This window comes from Kryptolebias marmoratus, linkage group LG20, assembly GCF_001649575.2.
Source record: "Kryptolebias marmoratus isolate JLee-2015 linkage group LG20, ASM164957v2, whole genome shotgun sequence".
Classification (NCBI taxonomy): domain Eukaryota; kingdom Metazoa; phylum Chordata; class Actinopteri; order Cyprinodontiformes; family Rivulidae; genus Kryptolebias; species Kryptolebias marmoratus.
In genome coordinates, this window is record NC_051449.1 from 15,253,485 (window position 1) to 15,267,556 (window position 14,072).

The 14,072-nt window shown below is 42.1% G+C and overlaps 1 protein-coding gene across 2 annotated transcripts in view; it reads right to left on the reverse strand.

Moving 5' to 3' along the window:
- The window catches only part of chd7 (chromodomain helicase DNA binding protein 7), a 68,745-nt gene that overhangs the window by 28,044 nt on the left and 26,629 nt on the right, over positions 1-14,072 (reverse strand). For both annotated transcript variants that reach the window (XM_017422241.3, XM_017422242.3), the window contains exons 4-7: positions 12,677-13,158; positions 2,567-2,711; positions 1,584-1,715; positions 1,159-1,224 (exon numbers count right to left, since the gene is read on the reverse strand). In XM_017422241.3, the coding sequence (XP_017277730.1) occupies positions 1,159-1,224; positions 1,584-1,715; positions 2,567-2,711; positions 12,677-13,158 (825 nt within the window). The remainder of the gene's footprint in view (positions 1-1,158; positions 1,225-1,583; positions 1,716-2,566; positions 2,712-12,676; positions 13,159-14,072) is intronic.

The window sequence follows — 14,072 nt, forward strand, 5'->3', positions numbered from 1 at the left end:
AATAACAGAAGACTAAGTCAGAAAGTGAACAATAATTTTGACATGCGAGCAAAAACATTGCCATTAACGTTCATACGTGTGTTAAAGGAGAAATCCCAAAACAGTAGCTCCTTTAAGCTGTCCAACTCCATTTACTATTACTAATGTAGCTGTAGCACACACACAAACACACACCCTTCATCCGTCTACTACTGTACTGCCATGAATCATCAATCACACACACGCGCACACACACTGCCTGAGGAAACACTAGCTTGGCGTCTGGCGTAGCTCGCGTTGTGTTTTTGGCTACGTGCCAAGCGCGGGGTCAACTCTGAATGGAGTGGTGAGAAAGGGTGTGTGCCTCTGTGTGTGTGTGTGTGTGTGTCTGTGTGTGGGTAGGGGGGTAAACCCACTGGGAGCTGGCTGGCAAAGGAGAATTGGCTGGTGATACAGTGTATGTATGTGTTGGCTAAAGGCTGACTTTTCTTTAGTTAAGGCGTATAAAACGAAGCAGCTGACGCACACAAAGCTCCAACACACACACACACTGAAATACAAGAACTCTTGTATCTGCTTACTAAGTGAATGCACACCATCTCTGCTCAGTCTGTAGGCTCTTTCACAAAACACTTCCGTGAAAAGGCTGCAAAGACCAGTCCGTATTTATGCTGCCTCTGATTGTTCACAAATCATCGATGGAGCCCGCCACGTCCCGCGCAGACACGAGTTTTCATAAACGGCGTGAACATCGAGGAACCAAAAGAGGCGTGGAGCGGAAATCAACCGCGTTGGCTTGGAGCGCAACGCATTAAATGTGTGACGCACCTCACCCTTGTATCGTTTCCAAAACAATAAATTAACTCACTTTCTCTGGTTAACTAAGTCACATTATCGAGCTTCAAACGCATCCGGGTGGGTTGGCTTCAACCAGCCTCGCCGCCTCGGTTCATTCAGAAATCACACCGAGGTGGCCTAAAGGCGTCTACATCCCGGCTTGAAGTGTTTTGTAAAAGTGCCTAGTATGTGTGCGTGCGTGTTTCTGTGAATTTGTGTGTGTGTGTAATCTCCTTAGGCCAGATGTGGAGTAACTAATCGGATGATATAAACAATGAGTCGGGCCGGTCTGTCCATGCGTTCATGTTTTTGTCTGTGTCAGATGTGAGCGAGTGATCTCACCTGTTTTTTGGAGGTGCGCATACCCATGATCTTCTCCACAACAGGCCCTTCAGCCTCAGCCATATCCTGAGGGAAATACATTTAAGATTAACCCAACCTGCCACACAGCAGAGTTTCACCAATCCCATGCAAAACTAATTTTACCATTTGTTCAGGGGAAAAGAGACTACTTCCATCAGCCAGAACCACTTGCTAAGATCCTCTGACAAACTTGGCTAATTTACCAGACTTGTAATTCACAAAGCCAGAAAAAAAAACACACCGAAGAATTTACCTCAAATATTAAACAATGTCTAAAGCAGGTGTACAAAAATTAGCCACAAAGAGATATTTACTGTATTTTATTATGTATCCCTGCCTATAAAAGTGCTGTTCAATCTGGGCTGTTTAAAGACTGACTCCTATAACAGAAACCCAAGTTTCACCTGTTGTTGTGAGGATGATGATGGTGATTTTGGCGTTGTCGAGTCGTCCCCGCTGTCATCATCCTCAGAGATCTTGAACTCCAGGTCTTCGGTGTACCTCTTCCTCTTCACCTGACGGCTCGAACGACGTTTCTGACAGAGAAGAAGAGAAGCGCCAACGTTTCGTTAAGCAGTGGCAATTTTTCAAAGAGCAAATTTGTCTCCTGTCACTTCAGTTAAAAAGCTCAGAATAAACAAAGCAAAACAGAAACTTAAAATAGGGTGAAGGGGGGTGTAAAATCAGTGGGGTAAAAACGCTAAAGGCCTAGGCAGTCTTTATTTTCCACTTTTCTTTTTCCCCCAAGAAACCGACTTCATTTTCATTAACATGTCTGTACAAGTCAGCATATGGTCCACATTGACATCACCCAAATTTTAAAGCAGCAACTTTGGTCAGATAAGGGGCTCTGGGTGAAAAAACAATTATACAAGACTGCAGGGCACAAATTTCAGGGTCATAAAACTGATGCTTTTGTGTTTTTATTAAAAGTTACAACTCTTTGGGAAGCCGATAGCCAGTAAGATCATAAATCTTCTGAGAAAAGATACAATGGCTTATTTCTGTACGTCTAAATATCACTTAACATTTAATACAAACAAGCACAAAGTATTCTTTTTTTAAACAAATGCTTTTTGGGTTTGATGAAAATAAAAAAGACTTGCGATCTGTTCTCATAACAGATCAGAAGCTTAAAAGCTTGTTGTCAACTTGACGGTAGGTTTGTTTGCTTTATCTTTCAACAAAAGCTGGTTTACAACACAAACGTCTCCTGGCTCACTGCCTTACATCTCGACAATCTACAAAGCTGAATAATGTGAAATGGTTTTATGGCCTTCTGCTTTTTGAGTTTCAGGAAGGACAGTTTTATGCTTTGGACACAAGTTGAAAGATGAGACTTGCTTCGAAACTGTTCAGTCCCGCTGTCCTCGAACACGTTTCCTACCTGTACGCCGTCATCGTCCTCTTCCTCGGGAGGAGAGGGCAGTGGAGACTTCACCTCCACATCGTCACCACCTGATGACTCCCTCTTCCTCTTGGAATCCTTCTTAGCAGCGCTAGCCCCGCCCTCTGATTCCACCTTTTTACTGCTGCAGGAAAAAGGCAAAAATATATATATGAAAAACTAAAGAAAAGTCACCAAAGCGCATCAAAATCTTCACAGTATTTACCCCAATGACAGACTACTAAGCCTTCATGTCTATATATATATGTACACGTGTGTGTGTGCCTGTCTGTCCCAGGGCGATCGCCATGTTTGATTTACCCATTTAGAAATCATTAGTGTGCCTCAGGCTCTGGCACACAGGGGGTTAATATGATGAAAGACTGCATGGAGGCACGGGAGCAAGATAGAGAGATACAGGCACAGAGAGGAGGAGAGAGGGGGGTCCAGAGAGAGAGACAGGCAGACAGAGAGAGGCCCCTGAGAGAGGAGGTGGGCGGAGCTGAGAACTCCCCAGGCTTCCTCTAATCTCTGGCATGGAGAGAAAGAGGAGCTGGCTCCATCTGCGAGTGTGTGTGCATTAACACCAGAGAGGTGAGAGGACACTCAGCATCCCTCTTCTGTCTCGGTACTCGGAGACGCAGGCCCTGTGTGTTCGACCTCCAGCAGAACCACTCATGTCGGACCGTCGAACACGGTCCCATAAGATTCACCGGAGCAGCCAACCTTCTGCGAGTGTGACGGGCCAAACATCTATAAACCCACTTAAGTGCTGCTGCTGACAATCAGACATAATGTAGAGTTGCACATCACTATTTGTGTATATTTTACATCAGTTTCTCACATTAGAACAACATGAATCTTCTAGCACACTTATACAAAGGCGTTATTCTATTTAGGCCCGGACGATATGACTAAAAACTAATATTACAATATTTTGAAGCTTTATCATGATATACAATATATATCTCAACATTCTTAAGTCCTCCTTCAACTGCTGTAATAATGTTTAATTCAACACTAAAGTCTAATGCAGTGGTTAACTGTGACTCAAAAAATGGTCCTTTGACCCTCATTTCCTGCCTGGGACAAAAACTAACTTTACAGTCGTCTTCTCACATAATCCAACAGTTTTTATTCAGTCCCAGTTTTATGACAACGAAGCAGAGCGATCAAACACAAACCAACCCTACAGTAGGTCAAGCTGACCACCCGACATCAGAACTGTGTTAACTGACCAGACCTAGAACAGCAACCAATGTCACATAGAACAGTCATTATAGGCTGCTTAGGCTTACAATAAATACAGAAAATTGAGCTTGATAAAATGGCCAGTGTTAAAGCATAATGACCACTGCTCCAAATACTTCTGATGGGCTACGAGACAGCAGCACAGGGTTCAAAATGAAGCAAAACTTACCATTTTATGATTAAATAAGAAGTCTAACCTCTGAGCCTTTTGTTGAATAACTTATTAGCGTCGTGTCTGATAGTTGTTTTCAGTTAACATGTTATCAGCATTGCTTCATGTTAGCATGAGTCCCTGAATCATCCTGCGGCGCACACAGCTACATGAGTTTTGACGACGGCGTTGACGCCCATCAGCATTCGCTTTCAGAAAGTCCAGAGTAATTTTGATGGCAATGATCAGTGATTAACCTGAGATTGCTCAAAGTAAACCCAAATCAAAACCACTCACAGATGAAAGGATCGAGCATTTTTCTTCTTCAGTAGCACGTTGCTAATTCGCAATCTGAACACTCGCTAGCTGCCATTTCCCTCACTTCTGAAACAAACGTAGAGCCCGCTGAAGTTTTATAGATGAGCGGGAAGGAGCGGTGGTCAACCAGGGTTTTCACAAAGGGAGGAAGAGTAAGCTGCGATGCGTTTGAAGAAGCTGGGAAAAGCTAAACTCCTACTGAATTACAAATTTATAGTCATTTTTATTAGCGCACAAGAGATGACGCTAAATATATCAAATATACTCAGTACATCGCCCTGCCCTAATTCTTTTACATTGTAAGTTTCAATACAGCTAAAAACCAGTCCTCCCTGCTTCATCTCTCTCTGACATGAGAAGGATAAGCACTTTATCGCTGCAGCAACTAACAGCATGTAAGTTTTCATTAGATTTAATAGACTGTCATTGAATTACAGTTGCAGAGGAGCATACTGTACTCAACGATGTTATGAGGGTTTTGGTAGTGATCAATGGAACAAAACTGTACAGCTTGATTCATTAATCAAGAAGTGTGCGTTTGCTGCTTAAAAGACACTTTATTTAAAACAAGAGTTAAAAGATTCTTTGACAAGTCAATGGTTTGCTGCATTTCCACATCAACATATGGTAGTGGTAGTATGGAACATTTTACCAGTGCTAATGATCAAGTGCTTGACCTTAAATTAGAATAATCCAGACATACAGAGCATGTATTGGTTCAAAAGATGAACATAGCATGAGTGGTTGTTCTCAGTTTGTCTTGCTTCAGGTGATTTAGTTTTCAAATAAAAGCCCCAGTATTTTGAAGTAACTGTAGTTGTAGATCATTTGATGCCACATTCTCAACTTTCTGTAAACAAAACTCAAACTTTTAAACTTTCAGGGCTTATTGTTTGGACTCGGTGTGGTTTATCCGTGTTTTCCCTTTAGTATTTTTACAGCAATTTACGTTGATAATAAACTGCCTGGGACATGTGTGAACAAGCAGCTACACACAATGTCCAGATTAGTAATTTTGCAGACATCGTTTTAAGTTTATGTATAAAGATGCACTGGTAAGGTATCCCCTTAGCTTTATAAAGAAGAGTCACTGTTTCAATTATCTCCTCTTAAACATTTTTGTTCTTAGCCACCTAGTCAAACAAATTACATAATTTTTGGTTTACTTTTTGGTTAGAATGTCACAAAGTAAAGGCAGATTCTTAATGACCACGGGTATTTCTATAAAAACCAAGGTGATACACAAAAGATTACCATCACTTTTGTTGTACATGAATGACAACAGTGTTCACTCATTTGGGATTCCCAATTGCCATCAAGTTCAACAAATTAATCCAATAATCTTATTGGTCATAACTTCCAGCTCTGAATTGCAAGGTGCAAACTTTGTCCCAACAACATACTAGGCTAAAAATTAAGAAAACAAACATGCAAAATTAGGAAGAGGTTCAAATCCACTCATAGCCAATGGTAGAGCTCAGCTGAGTTTTGGTACAGCTGACGGTACCTCACTGACTTAGATTTATTTTTTCTCCTTGCAATAAAATTCAGCTATAATACCACTGTTTTATATTAATGCTTGCAATGTATTTAATCATTTTCATTTAAATAGCTGCCTAAAGATGACTCCAGCTTTAATCATCAATCAGTATCATACATACAGTAACTATCCTACCTGGTGAAAACAGTTTGTATCTTTTCCTCTTCAATTGTAAATGTGGAGGATACAAAGTGAAGAAAGAAACAACCAGACAAGTGATAAAGTTGGGTTTCGCCTGTTGCCTATAAATGTTTTTAATTATCTTGTGATGAACTTTGACTAGGTGGTGCTGTCATCTGCTCCAAGTCACTTTGACAAGGAAACACAGGCACCTTAAAGACATAAAACGCTTTCTGTTGTATCTTTAGGAGGACTCCAAAAAGTAGGAGATTTAGCATATTTAAAAGGTTTCATAAGCGATTCGTTAGCATTGGAGATTAGTAAATCTGGCTGATCTGAAAAGATGGAACTGGATCCACGACTGAACTCTCTTCTGGTTGAAAGATATGGATTTACTTTACGAAACAAACAACGATTTAAATCTTCAGGGCGCTAGGAAACAATTATTTATCCAACTAACCAACTCTAAAACAGACGGTACAACTGTTGTGTGTGTAGTGTTTTGTGGTCAGTGTGTGTTTATGTTGCCCTCTGCAGAAACTGTATGGCTGGATATCTCCCTCTCCTCTCCTCCACTGCGTCTCCCTCCTCTCTCTCTCCCTCCCTCCCTCCCTCCCTCCCTCCCTCTCCATCTCTCACCCCCTCTCTGTCCCTGGGGCCCTTCTCCTTTCATCCTCACGCCAAGAGCAATCACCATCTCCGTGGTAACGGCTGGTCATGTGACCTGCACCTGTTCCTCTGGCTGGTCGCCACACGCTGGAGCCATCTGGCCACACACACACACACACACACACACACTCTTCTCCACTTGGCTGGCTTCTCCCCTCTCTTCCTCCTAGCGTCTTCATGGCCTCACTTCTCAACTGCACCATCACCTCTCTGCAGCTCTCTCGGCTCAGTGCGTCTCTTCACTCCTCTTCCAACTCATCTCTCGACTAGAAAAGTCTCTTTTCTTAATCAACAAATGGTAGAACAGCGAAACGTGCCATTGCAACATTCTTGTTTTTTTTTTTAAATCATAATTTATTACTGCCTGCCGCCGAAGGTGAAAAAAGGTGATAATATTTGTTTTTGTCCGTATCCTAGCGTTGGCAAAATATCACGAACCACTGAACAGACTTTAATGAAACACACAAGTAATCATGAAATGTACATCTACAACTGATTGATAGTTAGAGTCAACACAATTCAATATGGCTGCCACAGCCAACTGACCTTAGGAAACACAAAATGTCTCCAACTTGGCTGATTTTACAGATATTGTGCTAGAATTTGGTGTTGTAGTAGCTGAGAGTCATTCACAACACATACTTCGAGAGCTAACACACAAGATCTTTGTCTAAACCTTTGGCTTTTGCCAACACGTCTCGTAGGATCCCACAACATGAGATCGCACTTCACGTTGTTTACAGTACAAGGTTTGACCAAAACAGCTAACTCTGTCCTCTCTCATCATAAGACGATCTTAGTTTAAAACTCTGGCAGGAAAGGCAGCGGGTGATGTGCATTTCCCTTTAATCTCCTTCAATAATAATTGACTCAAGATGTTTTCAAATCTTAAAACCATTTAAAGAGCAAACCAACCTCATCTTAAATCTCATCTTTACCTGCAGATTTAAAGCGTGACTTATTGCAGACAGAAGTCCTGAAGTCAAACGAGCATTACAACTCACCTTCAGACTCAAAATTATGATCCCTTAAGTCCCGAATTAAAGGCCAATTGATGGATTTTGTATTTTCTCCAGGCTCTTATGTCCACGCAGTCAGTTTCAGGTCAGACTCACTCTGCTCTGTAAGCATGTTCCAATAAAAGTCTAATATACCAGCTGATTTGCTTTTGTAGCCCACCTACAGAAAAATAATTCACGTCGTATATTTTAACTTCACTGATCATTTTCCACAGGTTCCTAAAAGGTTCTTAGCTTGACAGTTTTCACTCCTCAGTCATTTCTGTCAAAGTAATACAAAAATTCATCCAAATAAATCTAATTTTATCTGTGTCAACAACACACACAGGCTTTATGAAAACTAATATTTTAGGTATTAAACTTCCAGCAGTCAGAGAGAATTAGTTTTACACTAGATTGCCTCTTTAACAACTGGAAAGATTTTATTGGATTGTTTTTCTTTCTTTTAATCTTAAACAACTGGACAGAAATCTGGCTCCTGTAACGTAGGCCTAATAGGACCAAGTTACTCATGAAACCACATGGACAGATGTTTTGATAAACTTTGTGTGGAGGTTATTAAGTTAGTGCTGAGCATATGCACATTAAAAATTAACATGGTCACGTAAGATTAGTCCTATACAGGTGTGTGCGTTAGCTCCTCCCTCAACTTCTCGGGTGTCAAACGCTCTTATGGGCGTCGAGCGCAGCAGTCACGCTAGTCAGCTGCTCTGCACGATCGGGGAGGAAGCTGAGACTATCTTTTCAGATCTGGGAAAAAAAGGTGAGACAGGAAGGGAAGTAGCGGAGTAAAATTTGTCGTAGACAAAAGCAAAAAAACGGGTGGGGTGTAAGGGACACCTGCTGCTGTGATGAGTCATGACACCGAACCTCCGCAACCCCACCTCGGCTCAATAAAAAGAAGGCCGGAAGGCAACGCGCAAGCAAACACGCCCGTGCTCAGAAAATGCTGTATTTGCACACAACGCCTGCAGACACGCACAAAGCCAAGGTGCCTGCATGCAGGTCTGACTTCTTTGTATACTGCAAACAAATCACCCCTGCACACACACATACATCACACACATACGTACGGGGTGTGGCAGCTGAGAGTGCTGTTATTTATAGATTTACTTCCTCAGAGAGGTAGTCGGAGTGAAGAGGAGGATGGAGAGAAGAGGCAAGGTCAGAGGAGAGGAGTTCGCTGACTGGACAAGTAAACCACCTGACTCTCTCTGCATCGCTCACACCCACTCATGTGCATATCATCCAGGACAGCTGAATCCACCAGTAAAGTGCACATCTGAGATTTCCTTTTACCATCTTTTATTTAAAATCAAGTTGGACTGCAAAGGCTACTCCTGATATGACGATATGGCTTAGCTTTAAAAATATGCCATCGCCAAAACAACAAAACTGTTAAAAACAATTCACAGCCATGTCTCTTGTCAGTTTTTAAAAAATATGGAAACGCACAAAGGTGATCCCATCTTTCAAATCCTGCTAAAGTGCACAAATTAAACCTGCAAAACTGCTGGTGTGCACATGCTTTGCTAACGAAGCATGATGTGTCAAAAAAATGGGAGTGAAACCAAAGTGCAGCCAGTGTTCAGATGGTTAACAGCACAGCCCAACATCCCGTTTACACTGATTAAGCAAAGCCTTCAGCCTGCTCCGTGGTGCTTTATTTGTTAATACAGATATGCAAATATACGAAGAAGAAGAAAAAAAGGAAACACATACTGCCGTGTGGTATGAACCATAAGACAGACTCGAGCTTTTGTAGCTCATTTCTCCTACCGCTGATAGAAATCACAAGAAGCTACCCAAAACACAACAGGACACAAAGGCTTTCCGTGCAGACAGAAAACTTTGAACATTACTGTCAGAGCTTCAACATTTGTTAGATGAAGCTTTCAAAGCAATGAAAAGAGCAACAATTTAGAGCCATTATTAAAATGAAGCATCACAGAAAAAATGTCCGAGGTCTTGTTCGAACAGGAACACTTTGCAGTTTCTAAAAAAAATATCCCCATAAACGCGACACCGATTCTAGGAACGTTTTCATCCACATGGAAACGCAGAAAACTACCCCGAAAGCTGCAGTAACTATGCCAGGCCTGTATGTGGCGCTGTAACGCCGCCACAATAACACACCAGATATAGGAACGTCAACGCTCAAAACTGTAAATACAAGAGGAAAAAAAAAGACGAGGAAAGTAAATACGATCGCAAAAACAAATTCTTTGTTTTGTGTCACAATAAACTATTACTGACTGGGAGTAACACGTGGACATAATGGACGCTTTCAGAAAGAGGGGCAGCTGGAGGGAAGGACTGTCCTAACAGTGTTTTAAGTTGTTTTTATACACAATGTGGTTGTTTAAAACTATTCCCATTTCTTGCGTTTCATAAACTTGATGTGTATTGCAGATTTTTTTCTGCATCGTTTTAGTTTGATGACAGTTCAACAACGTGATGAAATTCTTTGGTTTTAAATCATTTGGTGTAAGAATAAGAGGTTTTTGCTCTGCTCTATTTAAGGACATGTTAGTGTTTATCAGCCTCGTCTGCTCATTAAGTCACAAAGTAAAGCAAGGTGGGGTTTTTTCAAATTGTGAAACTAGCGTCTGCAGTACAAACAAGCACGTAATCTGTCATTTTTGTTGTGTTAGTTACTCTTGGAACCATAGTAATTAGAGGTGGGTCCAAGACATCATTGCTTTCAAAAAGTTATGTTTTGGCTGTCCACACGAGAATGAAAGGATGAGGTTTCAAGATTTTGATCTTGAACCTGGTTTCCAAAAATATCATTTTGGGGCTTCTAAAACATTGTTTCTGTGTGAACACAGGGCTGAACCGTTAAAAAAACCTTTGCGTATTCACAAATCGCTGTTCCTGAGTGGAGAGGGCTTCAGCTTCATGATAATTAACACGTGAACTCTCTAAATCCAGTCATGTCATTAGAACCATGTAATAAAAAGACCTTAAGACATGCTGGATGGCTTGCTTGTGGAAAATGAGCTATCACTAATGAAGAGTTCAGCTTCATAAGGAGCCAAGGAAATTTCTTTTAAAAACATGAAGATTTAATGCCGTCTTGCTTTATGTCCTCAGGAAAACTTCACTCAGCCTTTGGCTTGAATTAGGAAAAAAGACGAGGAGGGTGACAAGAGAGGAAAAGATGAAAGAATGAGCTCCTCTTTTCAGGAAGAGATGGACTTCAGAGGGGAAAGACTAAAACAGAGGATAGTTTGGTGATTGCAGAGGTCCACCATTTTAGAGCAGCAGTGAATGGCCAGCAGCCATTATTATGTTAAATTAACCTGGGAGCTCCAGGCCGCCACTCAAGATGGAGGAAAGCCTGACAACAGATAAGATTCGTTTAGTTTACCAACACACACTGGGCTGAGAATGGACTCCCCACCCCCACATTTCCTCTGCCCCAACATGCACAGAGTTGTGGCTGTGGAGTGGTCAGCAGCATGGTCCTCATTATCATTAGACGCCATTTTCTGCCACAGAGATTACTGACGACCCCTCCCCCAGGAAATGCATGCACACACACACACACACACACAGGAAAAAAAAAAAAGAAACGCCAGCCCCCTCGTCGCCCCACCCCCGACTCTTTTCCTGTGGCCAGTGCACACACCCACCCGCCCATCCTCCCCCCCCAGTGCTGACCCCCTGCCTGCTGCAGCGGCCCTCCTCCTTCCACGGGATAAAAAAGGCCGAGAGATGAGAGGGACTAGAGGACACAGGGCGAGAGCCGAGATGGGGGCTGTCCTGACACATTCCTCAGTCCGATCAAGTTTCCACCTTCACAATGATACAACCGCTGACACCAGCGCACACAAACGCCCCGCAGCTTGCCCAGGCTCCGCTCGGTGAGCAACAAAGCGCAAAAACATCCACTTTTGGAGAGAGTAATCGATAAAATTAGGAAACAAAAGAACTTAAAGCCTTGAAAAAGTGAAAGGAGCGGTGAGATAAGACCAGAGAGGAAGCGAGGGAAAAGGTAGGGATAAGACTTGTATGTACAGTGTAAATAAAAGACTTTCGACAACAACCGATAAACACCAAAAGTTCAATCAAGCAAATCTATATCCTGATCAGGAGATTTTAACCTCTTAACTCTACCTGCGCTGAAACTGTTATAAAGAAAATGATCCAAAACCAATGCAGAAGAATATGTTTAACAGTCAACATTTAAAAGAATAAAGCACACCACATTTAACATTTTTTCTACATTTTTCTTTGGAAAAGACAATCCTGCACTAAGTAACACGCTCCATCATCAAGAACGCACTGTAGTTCATTCAGACACATTCCTACATGGACGCTTTTGGACACTTTTTGCATATTAGCACTAAGGCTTTGTTTCAGTGAGTGTGGCTCTTCTGGTATTTTGAAAGTTTCACCCTCGGACCTGAGCTGAAAAAAAAAGAGGTTTTAACCCTGCTGATTGGTGTCTGAGGAAAATTTATGAAATGTGATTGATCCTCAGATCTGCCTTGAAGCCCATACTGTATGCTTCACTAAGCCCTGTGATCGCAAAGTCACACCCATATAAACACAGTGTGTGGCAGTTCACAGCTCAGAGGTTGTGACCCTTTCAGTTCCCCCTGGTTGGTCACATGAGTGATGGATCGTGTGTGTGTCTACTGTTTCACTAGGACTCTTTTAGTAACAGACTTCAAAATGTGGATGTAAAAAGGACTTTTTTGCTGTAAACAAACTTCACCTCTTAAAATCAACATATTAGCACGATGCGTGTGTTGGAGAGAAAATGAAACTGACGTAGTATACTTCCCTTCTACTGTTATCCACCGAGCTGCTAAATGTTTCTGTCTTTAGTGCATGATTACAGGGAATTGAATTTTAACAACTCCAGGTTTTAGTTGATAAAGCCAAATACATTTTGGGACTTTGAGAATCGTATCCTACTGTCATGCAGGCTTCAAGCAGGCAGAAAGTATATTTGTTTCATCCAGGAAAAGTTAAGATCGTTGTTATTTTTTACACCGGTTTGAGCCAACACAAAAACAACTCACTCCTACCTGGTTTTCTTGGGAGTCTTGGCCTTGGGTGTGGTGCTCTTGGCTTTTTTCTCCTTGGGTTCCTTGGGCTCTTTGGGAGTCTTGGGTGTTTTGGGCGTCTTCGGGGTCTTGGGCTCTTTGGGCTCCTTGCCCTCAGTCTTCTCCTTTGGTTTCTTTTTCCGCTTTTTCTTCCCTTCCACCGGTGGTGAACTTCCTTCAACAAGTCCTGTGCCAGTAACCTGTTCACCCACATTACTTCCTGTTGCAGGAAACTCTGACTTGAAGTCTTCATCTCCTCCTTCCCTTGCTGCATTCTTGCCTCCTCCTCCTCCTCCTCCTTTCTCCTCATCTACTTTTGCTTTCTTTTTCTTCTTCTTTTTTGGCTTGGTCTCCTGATCACTAGGCTTCTCTGTGCTGATAGGCTGGCTGGGGGCTCCGGCGCCAACCGTTGGCCTGTCAGGAACCATCATTGAGGCATCACCTGACAGGTCCGAGGGGGAATGCTGGGGAGTTGGAGAAAGACAATATTTTCAATTATTTAGAAAGCATATACTTAGATATAACAAACATTGATCTGTACACACAAATCTCTCCAGCAAAACAGTCAAATTCAAGACAAAAAGCTAATTTACCAACACTAAAACTATTTTCAGTTCTAAGTGTGAATACAAAAGCTTATAAAAAATACTGATTTTATTATTTGATATGCTAGTGACAACTTTACTTGATATTAGGTCAATTAATTTAGAAATGTCAAGTTTTGTCTTTCACAGTAAAACAAGGATTCAAATGCTGAAATGAGACACTTTCAAGCATTTTTTGATTAAAGAGGGACCTCAATGTTTAAGCAAACTTATTTCTGGTTGATTAACTGATGTTATTAAATAAAAATAAAACCTGTCAGGTATGTCATGAAATGTGTTTGCTGATGTTTTGTTTCAGCACTGATTTGTCAAACCTGCCTGTCAGTTAAGATGGACTATTTCGGTTTTTTTGTCCAGAGTTGGAGTTAAATCAGTCAGTAATAGCAGCCCACAGAGCAGAGTGATTAAAAGGAATCATCCATCCATGAGCATGGCTGACATCTCCTCCCTATCCTTGACTCCCTGTTGCTCCAGTCTCCACCTCCCCCCAACACCTTAGCAAACAAACCAGCTGACACCTTATTTTTCCTCCTCCTCCTCCGCCGCTCTCCTGCAGACTAAACCCCATCTTTGTGCTCCTTCTTCCTGCACCTCCTCTTTGCTCCCAAGTAAGCTTTCTGTGACAGGAAACTGGTTACCAGCTGTTGGAAGCCACTCCAGCTGCCTCTCCCTCTCTTCCATCCCTCCCTCCCTCCTGCTTTCTCTCTCTCCAGCTGCTCAGGGTCCCAGTAGCAGATGGGAAATCAGGCATCATGACACGAATAAATTATCTC